Source organism: Kryptolebias marmoratus, linkage group LG6 (genome assembly GCF_001649575.2).
Source record: "Kryptolebias marmoratus isolate JLee-2015 linkage group LG6, ASM164957v2, whole genome shotgun sequence".
Classification (NCBI taxonomy): Eukaryota; Metazoa; Chordata; class Actinopteri; order Cyprinodontiformes; family Rivulidae; genus Kryptolebias; species Kryptolebias marmoratus.
In genome coordinates this window covers 28,833,277-28,848,812 of record NC_051435.1, presented here as the reverse complement: position 1 = coordinate 28,848,812, position 15,536 = coordinate 28,833,277, and the positions used below count along the sequence as shown (strand labels likewise).

The window sequence follows — 15,536 nt, the reverse complement described above, 5'->3', positions numbered from 1 at the left end:
ATGAGCAGGTGAAACAATCAGTCAGTGATGAGCAGGTGAAACAATCAGTCAGTGATGAGCAGGTGAATCAGTCAGTCAGTGATAAGCAGGTAAAATAATCAGGTGAACCAGCAAGAAGGGCAGGAGGGGCAGACGAGATGCTGGGAAAACTGTATTGTTTTGTTTGCCTGCAAAACTTAGAATAAATAAAAAACGGAATTGCAATTTTTTTGGACGTTTTTGGACCTTTTTTGTACTGTGTAAAACCACCAACTAATATGCACCAAGTGATTATTTGAATTATAGTTTGATCACTTAAGTTTTGTTCTTTATGGACAAATATTTACTACATTATTATTAATGTATGTAATTCCTACCTCTATATCCTCCTGTCCAGCAGGAGGCGGTAGGGAGCTACTTTAGCAACCGGAACTTAATAAATTGGGTCATTTCCGGTGTCTGTCGCCTTCTTTCCCATTTTGTACCTCGTTGACACTTTTCGGTAAATTCGGGTTCTTTAAGGTAAGTAGTAAATGCGTTGTCATATTTTGTGCACCATTAAAGTATAGTTTAAGCTATTATTTAACGGTGCAGAGATGCGTTTACTGAGTTTATCCGAAGTGACCTCTGTTCGAACGTCCTTGACAGTAGGTGCACTAAAGCCGTCATTTCATAGTTATCTTAACAACCGATGTTTATCTAGTTAACAAATGTTTATTGGTACACAGTGTGAGTGTAAATAAGTGTAATAGTGAACTTTAATGGTCACTGTGGTTTGGGATAAACGTTGCAAAATTGTTTTCATGTTAAACACGACATTTGTTGACTGCTTCTGTTCGGGCGCATCCTCAAAGGTCTAAACCAAGGGTCTCTTCTCAGGCTCGCTTTTTCTGCTCACACCGGATTTTTATGGTCGTTCACATCATAATGACCGTCCAAAGACTTCAGTGAGAACATTTTGAACATTCATTCAGAAAAAAATGTACTGTCATAAAAACCGTCACTTCTAAGTCACGAATGGGTCAAAAAATACGAAGCTGAACCGGATTGCAGAATCCGAGTGTGTGATTTGTGAAACTTCAATAGAGGTCGATTTTAGCACTTTTTTGGTATCTGAATCACACTAGAACTGGTCCAGCTCCAAAACTACAACACCTAGACTCTTCAAACCTGGACTAGATTTTCTGTAGTACTTCAGTTTTGTCTAAAAAAACCTCAAATTTGGGCCACATTTGCCTGCAGTTTGGACGTAGCCAAACATAGGTGGGCGGATCTATCTAAATATTGATAACAGTACAATAAGATTGATACTTTAGTTTGAGTTTCTCTCCTTTACGAAGGGTGAAGTTAAAAAAAAAAAGTTACTGAACATACTACCTGGGGGAAAATATTTTAATTTGTTCTTGAGTTGGGCTCGTTGTTTTTTTAAGATAACAATCTGGACAGGGTGATGTAAGGGCGAAAACTCTGTAACTGTTCCATAATATCGGAACAAAAACCTTTATTATGATAAAGCATTTTCAACTTACCAGTAAACTTGTTGACATTCTGTGCTGGGTTCTAACTAGTTAATAATTCAAAGGAAAAAACAAAACAAAACACAAACACACTTAAAGATTATGAATATTCATTCAGAATTCTCAGTTTGATAATGAATCTACCTTTTCGTTATTTAAATGTATTTGTATCCGATTGGTATATTGGCTTTGCATATACGTAGTATTGGGTTGATGCCAAATTCTGCATTATCACTCACCTCCAGTCTGAAACTTCTTACCTGGGGAAAAAAATACTTTAATGATTGTATTTTTTCTTTGGTTTCAGCTTTAAACTCCTGATGGCTGCAACTTTTCGTTTTGTTTCCTCTGTGTCAAGGCCTGGTAAGATTTTATCTCACTTTTTTTTCGAGAATCTGTTCAGAAGACTTGCAGTATTAGTAAGTTTATGACTATTATCACAGTTGTCAACCTATTTATTCCTGATTTCAACATGGCACTACAATTTCTTTAATGTGTACAGGAACACAAGTCTGACCCAACGTGTTTTACAGAGCTAAATAATACTTAAACAAAAATAGAAATAAAACATAATGTAAAACAAAAAATACACTCATCTGTATTACTAAAAGTAAGCTATTATTGTTTTGAACCGTGTTGCTTTAAAAACAATCCGTTCAACATTTCAAAATCTTCTGTGTTTAAACTTGCCTAGTGTATATATTTTTTTGATGATAATAAAACTTTTCTCTGCCCTTGATCCCCCTTTGAAGAATTGGTTCAGCAAGATTTTGTTTAGAATTAGTAGGGGAAGATGATTTTCCTAAAAACAAAAGTAGTTTGATCTTAAAGGTAAAGATGCAGTCACAAAATATAAATTAATGCTTTCATATGTTACTCATAAGGCTACAAGGGGTGGGAATCTTTAGGCACCTCATGATTGGATTTGAATCCTATTCAGAGGGCTTTGATGTGATTATGAAACAAATAATATATTACACTTATAACCACACTTACACAATCCTGAGTATAAAATTTCTCAGACCTAAAAGAAAAAGGGAACCTATTATGCTTCTTTGAAAAAGTCAGGATAAATCTGTGGACTATACAAAACATGTTCATTACATTTAATACACAAAATCATTCTCAGATATTGAGATTTCACTTAATCACTTCTGCCTGTTTTGAGCTCATTTCAAAATGAGCGGTTTTAGGGCTACGTCACTATTATGCAAATAAGCTGCTGTTGCCACCCAACACCCCACTCACTCACTACATTAAAAAACATAAAAACTCACTAAAGGATTAAAAGTTGGGGATCTGACACACATTTATATCGTTATTAATTTAAACTGTGAGGATTCTGACTTTGGGACATGGGCACTTAGAGGGTCCGAACTGACATTTGTCAAGTAGGAGAGCAGCAATAAATGGGTCCAAAACCCGACTGGTAGCAGAAGCAAGATTACTTGAGTTTACAGTTCTTGATTTTAGTCAAAAAGAATAATTCAGAGTGAATTATTTCATAATTAAATTGCATTGAAAGATTGTACAACATGAAGCTGTGAATGTGTGCTGTATTTACAAACAATAAAGGTGTATTTAAAAAACCCAATGAATTTCTATCTTAAACTTTCTTTCTTTCTCTCCATCTCTCCATCCATCCATCCATCCTTAGGCATTTTGGGAGCCAGCCAGTATAGAGTGAGGCCCTTCAGTTTGTCTGTGGAAAGAAATGGATTTAGTAAGTATGAATGCAAACATGAATTGCTGATTTGTACCTATTCACGGAAGTACTCTTGAATGATGCAACTAGATTGAAAAGTAGCCTGGTACCAGTGCAGTTCTGGAATTATATCTAGATGCATAAATGTATTACATTTTTGGACTGATAAAATCTGATCTCTTTAGTGGGTAAATAAAAATTCTGCAAGCAAGTTTGTGGGTAATGAAAAACTGGAAAACAATACTGTGAATACTGAATGAGCATTCACACAATAAAAAATGCAGCAGAACTGAGAAGACCTGTGACTTCTTTGGAGAAAAAGTGTTCATTTTAAGGTATTGAAAGTCATATAGAAATACCAAAAATTTTAATGAGTTCACAAACATGGGCTATACTGAAGGAAGAAACAAGGGATAAATTGAGTAATATTAATGCCATATTTGGTTTTTTTTTGTTAAATAATTTTTAATTTCATCTTTGTTTTGTGGTTTATCTTCAGGAATGCTCATATTCCAAGTTTTATAATCATATTGTTGTCCACAGAGTACGTGAACGCCCAGGAGATCCGTACAGATATGAAGTCCATCACGGACCGAGCTGCGCAAACACTTATGTGGTCAGAACTGTTTAGAGGTCAGCTAAACTACACACATACTCTATATTCTTATTTTTCTTTTAATGCATCACTAAAGTCATTTCACGATGGCTTTTACTGCTTGGTAGTAACATTTTTTAAGGGAGCATTCATCTGAAGTCACAGAAACACAAATACAGTATACATGAAGCTGAGCTTTCCTTAGTCCCTCCAGGAAGTTGAGATGTTGCAGTCTCAACTACCAAAGCAAATTCAACCAATACCTGCAAGTTTTTTCTTAGTTTTGCAGTTTTGACTAATCACAACTTTCCTGCAAATTTGACCAGTGACATTAGTCTTTTGCCGGGCTTCACTTTGTGGAATCTAAGCTACACTCACCCTGCAAGATGAAAATGCATCTAATGCCAGGAGATCACATTTACCATTAACTATTATTGCTGAAATTTGTTTAAGTCAGTTTCCTGACTTATTACATGAAAGTGGTGGCAGGAATGTGTAGAACATAGATGAAAATCATCACTTGAGAAGCACTTTTTTTCAAAGCTCTTTGAAACTAGTTGGGCCTTGTAATTCCACATGAGCCAAATAAAACTCAATCTTTGTATAAAATAGATTTTATTCACAGGTCCACATATACACAAATTATGAAACGAGTTATGAATGAAGATTACCAGTAAGTAATATCAATAAAACATTTCTAAATTTGCACAGGGCTGTTGTCACAATGTGGTTGAGTGAGGTACTGTCTATCACTAAAAGATGAATATTTTGATGGCAGGTCTGGGTATGACAATGAGCTACCTGTTCAGGGAACCTGCAACCATCAGCTACCCATTTGAAAAGGGACCACTGTCACCACGCTTCAGAGGAGAACACGCTCTGCGCAGGTGAGGACTAATCTTTAAGTACATTCAGCTCTGTAACTATTGAGAAAATGAAATCCAAACAAAAATCTCGAAGAGTAAATGAAAATAAAAAAGAGTAACAAATTCTGAAAGCTTGGATTTTACAATTAGTATCATACATTTAATACACATGTAGCATACATTAATTCATTGCTTATTATAGAGCTTGATGGCAGCTAGCAGAAAAGACTTCCGGTAACATTCAGTTTTGCACCTCGACACATTCAGCCAGCGACTGAAGGTGCTCTGACAAAACACCTCCAGGGCACGAAGTGGGTGCCTGTTGTTGTTCATGATGGCATTTAGTCTCCTTAGCATTCTCGTCCCCAGGTACATATAGTTGAAGACACACTCCATCTCTGTCCTCAGAATGAAAACAAGCTGAAATTGAGCGTCTTTTTTTGCTAAAACCAATAACCATCTCTTTAGTCTTGGAAGTGTTCAGCTTCAGATGGTTATGATTACACCAGTCCGCAAACTCTCTTGTTATGCTCCTGTATTCCTCCTCACCTGATGCAGCCCACAACAGCAGAGTCATCAAAGAACTTTTAGAGAAAAAAAATGAGTCGAGTATGCATTAAAACTTTAAAGGGTAGGAGTCACGTGACCGTGGAGAGGTATGCAGTAGTTTAACATCACGGCTCCGCAGTTTTTCCCTTAAATACATTGTTTTTTACCATATATTTGCTCTTTAGGTCAACGTTTTCGGTGTAATAGTAAACGATGGCTACATCCTCTAAGAAACACTCTGCTAAACAAACTCAAGAACAGCTTAATATTCGTTCTGTGGACAACGAAGAATTGGCTAGGCTAGTTAAGCTAGCAGTAGCAGATGCTATCAAAGAAGCCATTCCCGCGCTGGTGGAGGAAGTAGTCGCTCAACTTTCGACCAAAACACAAGCTATTGTGGCAGAACAGGTCGCTGAGCTTCGGACTGAGATGTTGACCACCCGAGCGGACACTTCAGAGTGTATGGAACGCATGGAGACCACCCAAAGCCGCATGACTGCGCTAGATAATCGCCTCTCGACATCGGTGGATAAGCTAACTTCACACTGTGCTACGCTGGTGGATAAGGTGGCGGATTTGGCGGATTTGGAGGATAGGATGCGCAGAGACAATTTGAGGATACTTGGGATCCCCGAAAATACTGAAACGGCTAACCCTCTCACCGATCTCCTTGATGCCATTCTGAAATGGTTCCCAGAGCTGGGTTCAGTGGAAATCGTGCGTGCACACCAAGTGGGCCCAGCGAAGGAAGATACCAACCATAAGCCCATTCCACATCCCCTTCTCCTGAAGCTGCTGAGATTCACCGACAGAGACAAGATCCTGGGTGCCGCTCGGAAAACTATGGTTAAACTGGACGGCTCTCCGGTCCGGTTCGCTCTGGATTACAGCACACGCACCTTCAGACGCAGGCTGGCTTTCTCTAATGCGATCGGCGCCTTGCAGAAACTGGGTTTCCATACTTTCTTGCTTTATCCAGCCAAACTGAAAGTGATGCGAGGCGGAACCACTCACATCTTCGACACCCCACAGATGTATTCTATGCTCCTTAAGAGCCGTTTGTTATGTTAAATGTTATATTATGGATGTTTTGCTCTCCAACGTTTTTTGGAGAGCTCTGGGGCCTTGGCGACAGGGTTTTATGGGTGGGTATGGATCTCTGGTATGGTTGTCACTGTCTATATGTTACATCTTTGTAGCGTTGCACTATTTCCCATTGCCTACACTCTATCTTCTAAACTATAATATGTTTTCTGTAACATGACGAAGTTCCATGTTATAAGCTGGAACGTTAATGGACTAAATGGGCAAATCGAGCGTGCAGCCTGTTTAGACTTTCTTCGTAGGCACTCAGTGGATATAGCTTTCATACTGGAATCACACTTAAGATCTGTAGACACCCAGCGCTTTGCAAATAAATTTTACTACACAGCTGCATCTGCTTCATTGCGCTCTAGAAATAGAGGGTCATTAATTGTGCTAAAACGTAATCTTTCGTTGAACATACTTGAGAAATATGGAATTGAGGACGGCAGGGTTTCATACATCAAAACTATAATCGCAGGTCACAAATTTGCCTTTATTTCGATCTATGCTTCATCTTTATATGAACCAGGTTTCTTTTCTAAATTGATCTCAGTTCTGACACAAATACATGACTATTCATTTATTATCGGTGCTGACATGAACACCTGTATCAATTTAATGCTGGACAAATCCGGGCGTCTTTCTACTCCCACACAAATACAATCATGTAAAGAGCTGCAGGATTTTAGCCTGGTAGACTTATATCGCATAGTTAATCCCACCTGCAAACAGTATACCTTTTACTCTGCCAGACGTAAGTCTTTCTCCAGGTTAGATTACCTATTAGCATCTACAAATTTATTCTCTGCAATTCATAATGTAGCAATTTTACCCTGTTCGCTATCGGATCACAGCATTTTATCACCGCACCTTACGCTTAGAAACACCCCTCCCAAAGCTTCACGTTGGCGATTCAATATATCACTTCTTAGAAATGAGGAGTTCTGCAATTTCTTTCGTAGCACTTTGAAAACCTTTATAGAAAACAATGCTGGTTCGGTGGGATGCGATTAAAGGATCAATTAGAAACACAACAATCTCCTTCTCATCTTATCTTAAGAAAAATCGTCTTAAGAAAATAGGCGAACTAGAGGAAACTCTTAAACAACTTGAATTAGAAAGACAGGGTAAACAGAATGATGAACTACTAAGGAAAATATCTGTAACTAGGACAGAGTTAAACTCATTATTAAGACAACAGGCTGAATTTCTAATTCATAAAACCAGAAGGAATTATTATTTTAATGGCTCTAGACCGAGCCATTTACTAGCCTTAAGACTGAAGCAAAATGAGAAATACTCCAACATTATGACCATTCAATCACCTACCGGTACCCTGACTGACTCTGCATTCAAAACTTATTACTCTTCCCTTTACTCCTCTGAAGTAGTTTTTAAAAAATCTTCAGCTCCCCACTCTTGCTGATCAGGATTCAGGAAAACTTAGTGCCTCCATTACATTGCAAGAGTTGAAAAAAGCCCTTGCCTCTACGAAGAAAGGTAAATCCCCAGGTTGGGACGGTGTCCCACCAGAGTTATACCTTGCCTTCTGGGATATACTCGGTCCACCATTGTTGGAGATGATTAATGAGACAGTTGACAAAGGTTCGTTTAATCCAAGTATCAATACCCCAATAATCATATTGCTGCTCAAACCTAATAAAGACCCAGCACAATACAGTAACTACAGACCCTTGTCCCTCTTAAATGGGGAGGTCAAACTCTATGCGAAGGTACTTGCAATGTAAACTGATACATAATGATCAGACCGGATTTATAAAAGGTAGATTGGCATCTGACAATCTACGGCACTTGCTACACATTATTCATGCAGCAAACACAACTGATTCCCCATGCTCTGTCTTGTCTCTTGATGCCGAAAAAGCAATTGACAGACTGGAGTGGCCATATTTCTGGGCCACCTTGGATAATTTTAAACTAGGTCCACAATTTATCCAAATGGTAAAGTTTCTGTATGCTAACCCATCTGCGATGGTGTATACAGGTAATACCTGTTCCTCTCTATTCCCTATAATAAGGGGCACTCGTCAGGGCTGCCCCCTCTCCCCATTACTTTTTGCTCTCTCCCTCGAACCGCTGGCCCAGAAAATTAGACAACACCCCTCAGTTCTGCCCATCTCAGTAAATGATACAGAGCATCGCATATCTTTGTATGCAGATGATATTTTACTCTATATCGGTGACACAGGGTCCTCTTTAACACATTTACTATCCATCTTTGATCTGTTCAGCTCACTATCTGGTTATAAAATTAACTGGAGCAAGTCGCCATTGTTGCATCTAAATTCTGTCGCACCAACCCCTCCCTTGCCATCTGGCATCCCAGTGGTGAGCCATTTTAAATATCTTGGGATTGACATCTCTCCCTCTATATTTCATATAACTTCACACAACTTCCAGAGTGTATTTAACCTTATTGAGAAAGATCTACAACGCTGGTCCAAACTCCCAAATTCTCTTCAAGCCTGTGTGTCGGTAATTAAAATGGATGTTCTCCCGCGCGTTAACTTTTACTCCTCAATGATTCCTCTTGCACCGCCAAAGGGTTACTGGGACAAGCTACACTCTCTCATATCTAAATTCATTTGGACTGGGAAGAAACCTCGTCTGAAATTGAGAACACTTCAACGAGATAAAACACTTGGGGGCTTGGGTCTACCGAATTTTAAGATGTATTTTTGGTCCTTTATGCTCCGACCTTTGCTTGTATGGTTGAACCCTGAGGTCTCGGTTTCTTGGAAACCAATTGAAGAAAATATATCCAAATCATACTGGCTGGAGGATTTAGTGTATTCTAATATACCTCCTAAAGAAGCTAAATCACAATTAGGACCCATAATTTATTTTCTTCTTCGAACCTGTCATTTAGTGCTGAATCACACAAACACCTAAAATGGCATAAAACACTCTCCTATATTTAATAACTTTTCTATCCTCATTGGAAACAAGCCATTCTTCTTCCCTAAGTGGAGAGATAGGGGAGTCAATGTCCTCACAGACCTTATGAACAACGATGGCCTGCTTTCTTTTAGTGACTTACAAACTGCATATAATTTACCAGATTCTACATTCTTCTTTTACTTACAGCTCAGATCAGCCATGAAAGCATAGGGTGTGCCTCTCCCAACCCACCCCTTACAAGAACTTCTTGTCTCGCGGGGTCAGGCATGTGGCATAGTTTCTAAGTTATATAAATTTATCTTGGATCCTCATGCTAGGCTTCCTGTAGAAAATGTATGGGGGAGAGACCTTTCATCTATGGGTGATGTAGAAATCTGCTGGGATACAATATGGGAGAATCTCCACAACACATCCAAAAACCCTGACCATCGGCTTATACACTTTAAGTTTATTCATAGGATGTACTTAACACCCAGGAAACGTCATGCTATGAAAATTATCACATCTCCTATTTGTGACCTATGTACACTTAAGACTCCAGGCTCTTTTATGCGCATGTATTAGGATTGTCCCAGTGTGGCTGCTTTCTGGAGACAAATCTCCACCACATTGAGCGATTTGCTGGAAGCTAATATTCGACTAATACCATCTTTGTTCCTACTTAATGACAACTCCACTTTAGAACTTTCCTCTCTACAAAAGCGCATACTGTGGGCAGGCCTCACTGCAGCTAAGATGGCGATCACCACACTTATTACCTTGGCAACAATGGGCTAACTCCTTTCTAGATGTCGTTATGATGGAGAGATCAGTAGCCAGGATGCACACGGCCAGTCGAAAAACGATTAGAGCATGGGATGCAGCTTATTCTTTAATTAAAGAAAGAGTGCAACATAACTCTATGTAAACCTCTTATTATGTAACTGTAAATGATGATTTCATCCTCTCAACTGTCCACTTCCATAAATGTTATTACTTTGAGATTTTCAGGAATGGGGTAGTGGGTCGCCGTGGGGGGGTTATACAAATTTTTCCCATTTCTATGTCTTATTCCACTTATTGTAATTGTGCTGTTTTGTACATGTTTTTGTGGATGTCAAACAACTAAAATAAAAATAATTGATCGAAAAAAAAAAAAAAAAACTTTAAAGGGTACAGGGTAGATATGAATGGTGACATAACTGTTCTTTGTGGAGCCCCTGTATTGCAAAAAACAGTGTCAGACACAGAGTTTTGGAGTGGTACATACTGTGGTCTTGCAGTCAGGTAGTCAAACATCTAGGAAGTTCAAACTCCACCTGCATTCTCTTAATCTTCTCACTGAGCGGCTGCAGCTGGATGGTGGTGAATGCACTTGAAAGTTCAATCTGCGTACAGAAACCCAATAAATTACTGAAAGTAATCACAGTAGCTTTGAAAAAGGTATACAGTGGAATTTTTATCTGTGGAGACTTTAATATGGACATATTAAATCCAAACAAGGTTAAAAGAATAGATAACTTTATTGATACTATGCACAGTTTAGGTTTATATCCACTAATTACAAAACCACGTAGAATAACAACACAGTTCAGCCCTGATTGACAATATATTTACTAATTATATAGGAAGTACATTTAGAAGTGGACTTTTTATTAATGATATTAGTGACCATCTGCCAGTATTTGTGATTCTCGAAGGGGCTTGTAGAAAAGTAAAAGGTCACCCAACATCATATACAAAAGAATGTCAGAAGACTCTATAAGTGCATTAAGAACTGATTTACAGTCACAGAACTGGAAAGTGTTGTACGAAGAAAATAATATTGATAAAGCTTCTGAGATATTTCAAAAAATATTTAAAGCACTTTATGATAAAAACTGCCTAACTGTCAGTGGCGGCTGGTGGAGTTTTCTCCACGGGGGGCTTTAAGTCCAAAAAAGACATATACCAAAACATATACTAAGGTATCACACCAGTGTATTTACATGAATTAAAACAACAAAAGCCACATTATAATGTATATACAAATGCACATATGCACAAGTGCTTCCGGAACACACCAATACTTACAAAGACAGAGGTCTCCCAAGGCACAAGCCTGTAGGACACATTTAGCGTTCATAAGATCTCTTTTCTCCCTTATTTTTCAAAACTTTATCGGGAGAAAATATGTCAAAGCTTGTGCTATGGTGAGAGCACTCACTACGTCACGTATTTTGCACGTACAATATAACGAAGATCAGATGTCTCACTCCAATTACAATTCAAACCCAAACATTTTGACAGTTTTTTAACATAAATTTACTTAAACTAATTATTAACTATGAACTTATTTATTACCTTGTGTATGTAACTTTGTCACGTAATGGACTTATTACTGTCTTTGAATAAAAGGCGGCACACCCGAGGCTCAACCTTTCAATCAGGTGAACTTTATGACAGACGAATGTGACGTCAGCCCCCATGGCGGGAGGGTGGTGAATTGCAATCAAATCATTTTAGTGATATCGAAGTTTGTTTACATTTTTATTGTAACCTACTTTTGACAATCAAATCATTTTAGCAATCTCCAATTTTGTATATATTTTATCGTTGACTAAGCATAACCTCATTTCTTAGCAATCAAAGTATCAAGGTTTGATTATATTGTACAGTTTGAACTGCATTACCATTTAGTATTTATACAAGCTTTAAATGTATCTGGAATGTGTAAAGACGTCCCTAATAACATCAAAGGATGTTTGGTTTGCTCCCAAGTTTAGTCTGCAAACCCCAACGGCAGAAACCCTCTTCAAAGTAGAGGAATCATCTTTCCTTAGTCTGATCTCCAGATTGATTTGGTGGGACCCTTAACCAAATCAAACAGAGGCAACATGTAAATCATGACTGTGGCATGTGCATTCACCAAATAGATAGATGTCTACCAGCTCCAAACAATACGACACAAACAGCTGCCTATTTGTTGATGAACCATGTCTTTATTGCTTTGGTCTCCCAATTCATGTTAACTTCAACAGGGGAACCCATTTTACCTTTGAAGTAATGCAACAGCTGTGGCAAATCCAAGATGTGAAGGCCAATTTTGATGTTGGCCACCATCGCCAGGCTTAAGGCCAAGTCGAATGAGCAAACTGAATTGTTGTAAGTATCCTAAAGAAGGATATAGCAACTAACCATAGAGACTGGATTCATCAAAATGCCCCTCATCCTGATGGCAGTCTGCGCAACCTCAAACAAATCCACCGGTATCTCTCCATTCGAGATGATGACTGGCAGACAGATGACACTTCCATAGCACCTGCTTTACCATNAAATATTTTTATTTTACCATTTAATTTTTTTTTTTTTTTTTTTTTTTTTTTTTTACATCTTATTCAAGGTAACGTGAGTGGTGGGGCGGTGCCCTTGCACCCTCTATTGGCCAGCCGCCACTGGTAACTGTCCTTTTCAAGTACAGGCAGAAACACAAAGACAAGCCATGGATTACTAAAGGATTAAAAAACGCATGTAAGACAAAGAAAAATCCTAGAAACAATTTATAAAATATAAAATATTTGAAGCAGAGCAAAAATATAAAAGCTATAAAAATTAACTATAATTCTGAGAAAATGTAAGAAGGAATATTATTTTAAAATATTAGAAAGTAATAGACAAAATATTAAAGGAATATGAAAAACTTTACATAGTTTGATAAGAAAGAATTCTTCTGAAACTACTCACCCTGAATATTTTGTTCATAATGATAAAATCTTGCAGGTTTCCCCCCCAGCATTTTATAAGCCTGGCAGGCCGCCAGGCTCAGCTCTGCTTGTTTATTGTAAATACGTCATTTTTTACACGTTTTTTCCCACCCGCACCCCTAAAACCACTACCTTTATCTACCTCACTGCGCTAGGGTGTGCGCACCAACAGTGACATAATTGCGCTGTCCCCACCCCTGTTCAAAGGTCCCGCGCGGTATCATGTTGTGCACCTTCTATAACTTGTCCTCTTGTCAAATGCCTCCTCTTTGCCATGGCAGGAGTGATGAGAGCTCTGCCAACCTGCTCTAGGAATACACACCGTCTCAAGCTCTTGTTGCTGTTCCAGCCAGGATCCACAGAGGTGAACAGGACATAGGCGTTGTAGCAGGATATGTCTATCATGTGGTAGAATAGACACATGGGCCACCTGCGTGTCTGACGATGGCAAGAGTAGGTGCCACAAACCTGCTATAGAAGAAAAAGTCCATGTAGCATGAATTAATTCATCCGCATTTTTCTCATTTCTTTTGTCTCAACAACAAGAAATATACCAATAATGGCTACTAATAAATGTATAATTGCAGTTACCTGGTCAAGATGGTCCACAGCTCCTTTGTATCTGTTGTAATCCAGTATGATCTGGGTTTTTTGTTTTCCTGAATCCATCCTTCCGATGTCCCGTCCCCTCTAGATTTGCGAAGTGCAGGATTAGCTGAAAGGTGTCGTTGTGTTGTTGGCCCTGGAGTCAAGAGAGGAGGAAAGATATATTGCAGAACATTCTCATCAGTGGAAGACGACATGATTTCCCCATTTTTAGATTTCCATGGAGATCTTCCATCATCCATTGCCTCCTCCTTTTCCTCGTCTTCTTCCTTCTCCTCTGAGCTGAAGGATCTTTCTGTGCTAGACATCCGTTCCTCTGCCAGTCCCTCCTGACTTTCAGATGAATCCTCACTGCTGCTTATATTTTCCTCTAAAATCTCCTCCTCACTCTCCCCAGAGTTCAAGACTGCAGCAACAGCCTGCTCTAGAGTCAGACTTTTCCGCATGGCTTTCTCCTGGAGAAATGACCAGCTAGAGAACACTGCAAACTAGTCTCACAGAAGATGCACCTGCATAAACATGCTATGTGACACATCAGCCTCTCCTTTGAGAAAGGACAGGCTGTATGTGTGTGTGTAATTCCTCAAATTACGCACACACTAACATTTACACTACTTCTTTATGTCATTGCCAACACACCAGGACTATTTTTGTGGTGTTCAGTATTTTTATTGCCATGCATTTTGAAAAGTAATAGAACCATGTCCCCATTGAAATGTGATAAAATAAAGTGATGGGGCCTGTGGTAATTTTAGGGGGGTCAGCACACCTAAAACCAGTTTTCTTGTATTTTGAAGGTAAAAGGTTAGATTAGTTTGGTCTTCATGGGTAAGCTATTTTAAAATGCTAGGATAACTGTGCATTGAAAATATGTGGTTATAATGGAAGTCAATGGGACCAAAATGGGACAGAAGGTAAAGAGTGTACACAAAGTGCATATCTTTTGTTCTACTTACCTTACAACCAAAAGGACAAAAAATAGTCCTGGCCAAGTTTCAAAGAAATAACCTTTAATCTGACTGAGATATTGAGAATCATAAAAAGTGGTAAAGCAGGATGTCCCATTTTGGGCAGGCAAGGTACCCCGAGGGTTAAGGATGCTTATTGAGAAGTAAGTGAGGGTCAGAAAGAACTTCATTGTGTTTTTGTGGATTTAGAAAAAGCATACAACAGGATACCAAGGGAGGGGCTGTGGTGCTGTATGAGGAAATCTAAAGTTGCAGAGAAGTATGTTAGACTTGTACAAGACATGTATGAGGACAGCAGGACAGTGGTGAGATGTGCTGTAAGAGTGACAGATAGCTTCAGTGTAGAGGTTGGACTTCATCAAGGATCAGCTCTGAGCCCCTTCTTGTTTGCTCTGGTGATGGACAGACTAACAGATGAGGTCAGGCAGGAATACCTGTGGACTACCACAACGTGAGGCAGAGTTACCAAACAGTTTGCTAGAATCTCTTCAAGGCCAACTGAAAGTCCTTCTCCATTGTCTTTTCCAATTCCTCCCATTCCTGAGTTTTTGAATCCATCACCACAGAAGCATCAGTCTTTCTGGCCCACCTGTATTTGTCATCTGCTTCAGGAGTCCTATGGAACAGCCAAGTCCGAAGTGCCTTCTCCTTTAGCTTGACAGGCCTCCATCACTGCTGTTGTCCACCAGTGGGTCCTTCAGTTGCTGCCACAACAACCTGTGACCTTTAGGCCCCACCTCCTGGAAGCTGCCTCTTCAACCCAGAGAATTTTTTTCAAGTGTTGACTCTAGTTAATTTATGTAGTTATTAACTTTAACCCCTTACCACTCGCCCTCAGAAAGCTCAAGCAGCCTGGAAAAGACGTACCCAAATTAAATTAGATGCTATTCTTCAGCCTTTTGTGGTTCAAACTAAAGATTAGGCTCCATGTGAAGTTAACACTTTGAAGTTTTTACCTGAGCAGTCAAAATGATTGTAACTTTAACCAATTAGTAGTTATTGAAGTGAAAACACAGAGATT

The 15,536-nt window shown here is 39.0% G+C and overlaps 1 protein-coding gene across 1 annotated transcript in view; it reads left to right on the top strand.

Annotated features, from left to right (window-relative positions):
* The first annotated feature begins 396 nt into the window (after window positions 1-396).
* The window catches only part of LOC108251261 (NADH dehydrogenase [ubiquinone] iron-sulfur protein 8, mitochondrial), a 22,897-nt gene continuing 7,757 nt past the window's right edge, over window positions 397-15,536 (top strand). Inside the window, exons 1-5 of the mRNA XM_017441494.3 lie at window positions 397-501; window positions 1,804-1,859; window positions 3,154-3,219; window positions 3,745-3,834; window positions 4,575-4,683. Coding sequence (XP_017296983.1) covers window positions 1,817-1,859; window positions 3,154-3,219; window positions 3,745-3,834; window positions 4,575-4,683 — 308 coding nt within the window. The 5' untranslated portion in view covers window positions 397-501; window positions 1,804-1,816. The remainder of the gene's footprint in view (window positions 502-1,803; window positions 1,860-3,153; window positions 3,220-3,744; window positions 3,835-4,574; window positions 4,684-15,536) is intronic.